The sequence below is a fragment of the Crocodylus porosus genome, unplaced genomic scaffold (genome assembly GCF_001723895.1).
Source record: "Crocodylus porosus isolate Cpor-Errol unplaced genomic scaffold, CroPor_comp1, whole genome shotgun sequence".
Taxonomy (NCBI): domain Eukaryota; kingdom Metazoa; phylum Chordata; order Crocodylia; family Crocodylidae; genus Crocodylus; species Crocodylus porosus.
The window spans coordinates 47840899-47842526 of NW_017728909.1; the positions used below are offsets into that span (position 1 = coordinate 47840899).

The 1628-nt window shown below is 45.3% G+C and overlaps 1 protein-coding gene across 2 annotated transcripts in view; it reads right to left on the reverse strand.

Moving 5' to 3' along the window:
* AGGF1 (angiogenic factor with G-patch and FHA domains 1) overlaps positions 1–1628 on the reverse strand; it is a 39313-nt gene that overhangs the window by 29322 nt on the left and 8363 nt on the right. For both annotated transcript variants that reach the window (XM_019532210.1, XM_019532211.1), the window contains exon 5: positions 318–506. In XM_019532210.1, the coding sequence (XP_019387755.1) occupies positions 318–506 (189 nt within the window). The remainder of the gene's footprint in view (positions 1–317; positions 507–1628) is intronic.

Sequence of the window (1628 nt, forward strand, 5' to 3'; positions counted from 1 at the left end):
TCTGACCCCGGTGCTCTTTCCTGCCAAGGCAGGGGGTCGGACTAGATGATCTTCCTAGGTCCCTTCCGACTCTAGCTACTATGAAACTACATACAACTCTTTATATTGAAGGGGGAAAAAAAGGAGTCCTAACCTAAAGTTCCTCATTCAATCCTTTAATAAAAAAATTAACATTTTATTTTCAATATGTAATTCCCAGTTAGTGATCCAATGTTTAACTTAGACACATATCAATCTTTCAGAAAGAAACCCACAAACTTCACATGAAAAAAATAATTTCTGCATTGGTAATTTCTTTTCAAATGTGGAAAAGTTACCTTATATTCGTTTGATACAATAGAATCTGGATCTTTTCTTTTCTTTTTCCCTTTTCTATCCTTAGTCTGTTGAGTTGTTGAGGCCTGGTAAGACTGCAGATCCACTCGTGAATGGAATTGGTAGCGACCACTTTCTACATCACAATAATAATAAATGCCAGTGGTTGGATCATAATAAAGTTGATTTTCCTTTAGAAAGAAAAAAAAAAGTAATGGGAACTTTATTAATCCTTTTATTAAATCAAATAAACACAAAATATGTAGTTCAGAAGAACTGCATGTGAAGCTGATATGAAAAATTTAGCACATTCAGTTACATATATCACACTGCTAGATCAAAATAGAAATTGAACAAGGAAAATGACAGCAATTCAAATCACTGTGATACAGAACATATTAATTCTGCTGGGAAGAGCAGTCAGCCAGGTCTGACCGCTCAGTCAGGCTCCTAGCCCAAATGCAGGACCTCCATTTAACCCAGGAGGTGCACAGCCCCACCAGGGGAGACGCCTTGTTGGACCTAGTGCTAGCCACGACTGACGACCTGGTGAGGGGGCTGAGGATGCTCGACCACCTGGGCGACAGTGTTCATCGCCTGCTGGAATTCACCATCCAGCACAAGGTGACAAAGGCCTCCAGCAAGGCAGCAGCCCTACATTTCAAGAGGGCGGACTTCAATGAGCTAAGGAGAATAGTCGGGGAAGCACTGAGGTTCCAGAGGGGAGGGGAGCCAGGTGTCCAAGAAGAGTGGTCGCTCCTTAAAGAGACGATCCTCCAAGCCCAAAGGGAGGTAATCCCAACACGGACCAAAGGGGGCAGAAGGGTGCAAAAGTCCCCATGGCTCACCAAAAGCATCCAGGAATGTCTCCTAGCTAAAAGGGAGGTGCACACCCAATGGAGGGGAGGGGCCATCACCAGGGAGGATTATACTGCAGTTGCTCGGTGATGCAGGGGGGCGGTCAGGAAGGCCAAGGCGGAGATGGAATTGGGACTAGCTTCCCAGATCAAGGACAACAAGAAGTCCTTTTTTAAATACATAGGGGGCAAAAAGAAGGTTCTGGGTAATGACATGCTAGGAAATTTGGTCATCACACCAGACGACAAAGCTAACCTATTTAACAACTTCTCTGCCTCCATTTTCCTGAGCAGGGACCGGAACAGCCACCCCACCTCTGAGCCCCCTTTAGGCCCCAGGGGAGGCGCACCTAGGCCAAGGGTTAGTGAGAAACTAGTTAGGGAACTTCTGGAGGGACTGGATGTATTCAAATCAGCTGGTCCGGATGATCTCCACCCTAGAGTACTGAGGGAATT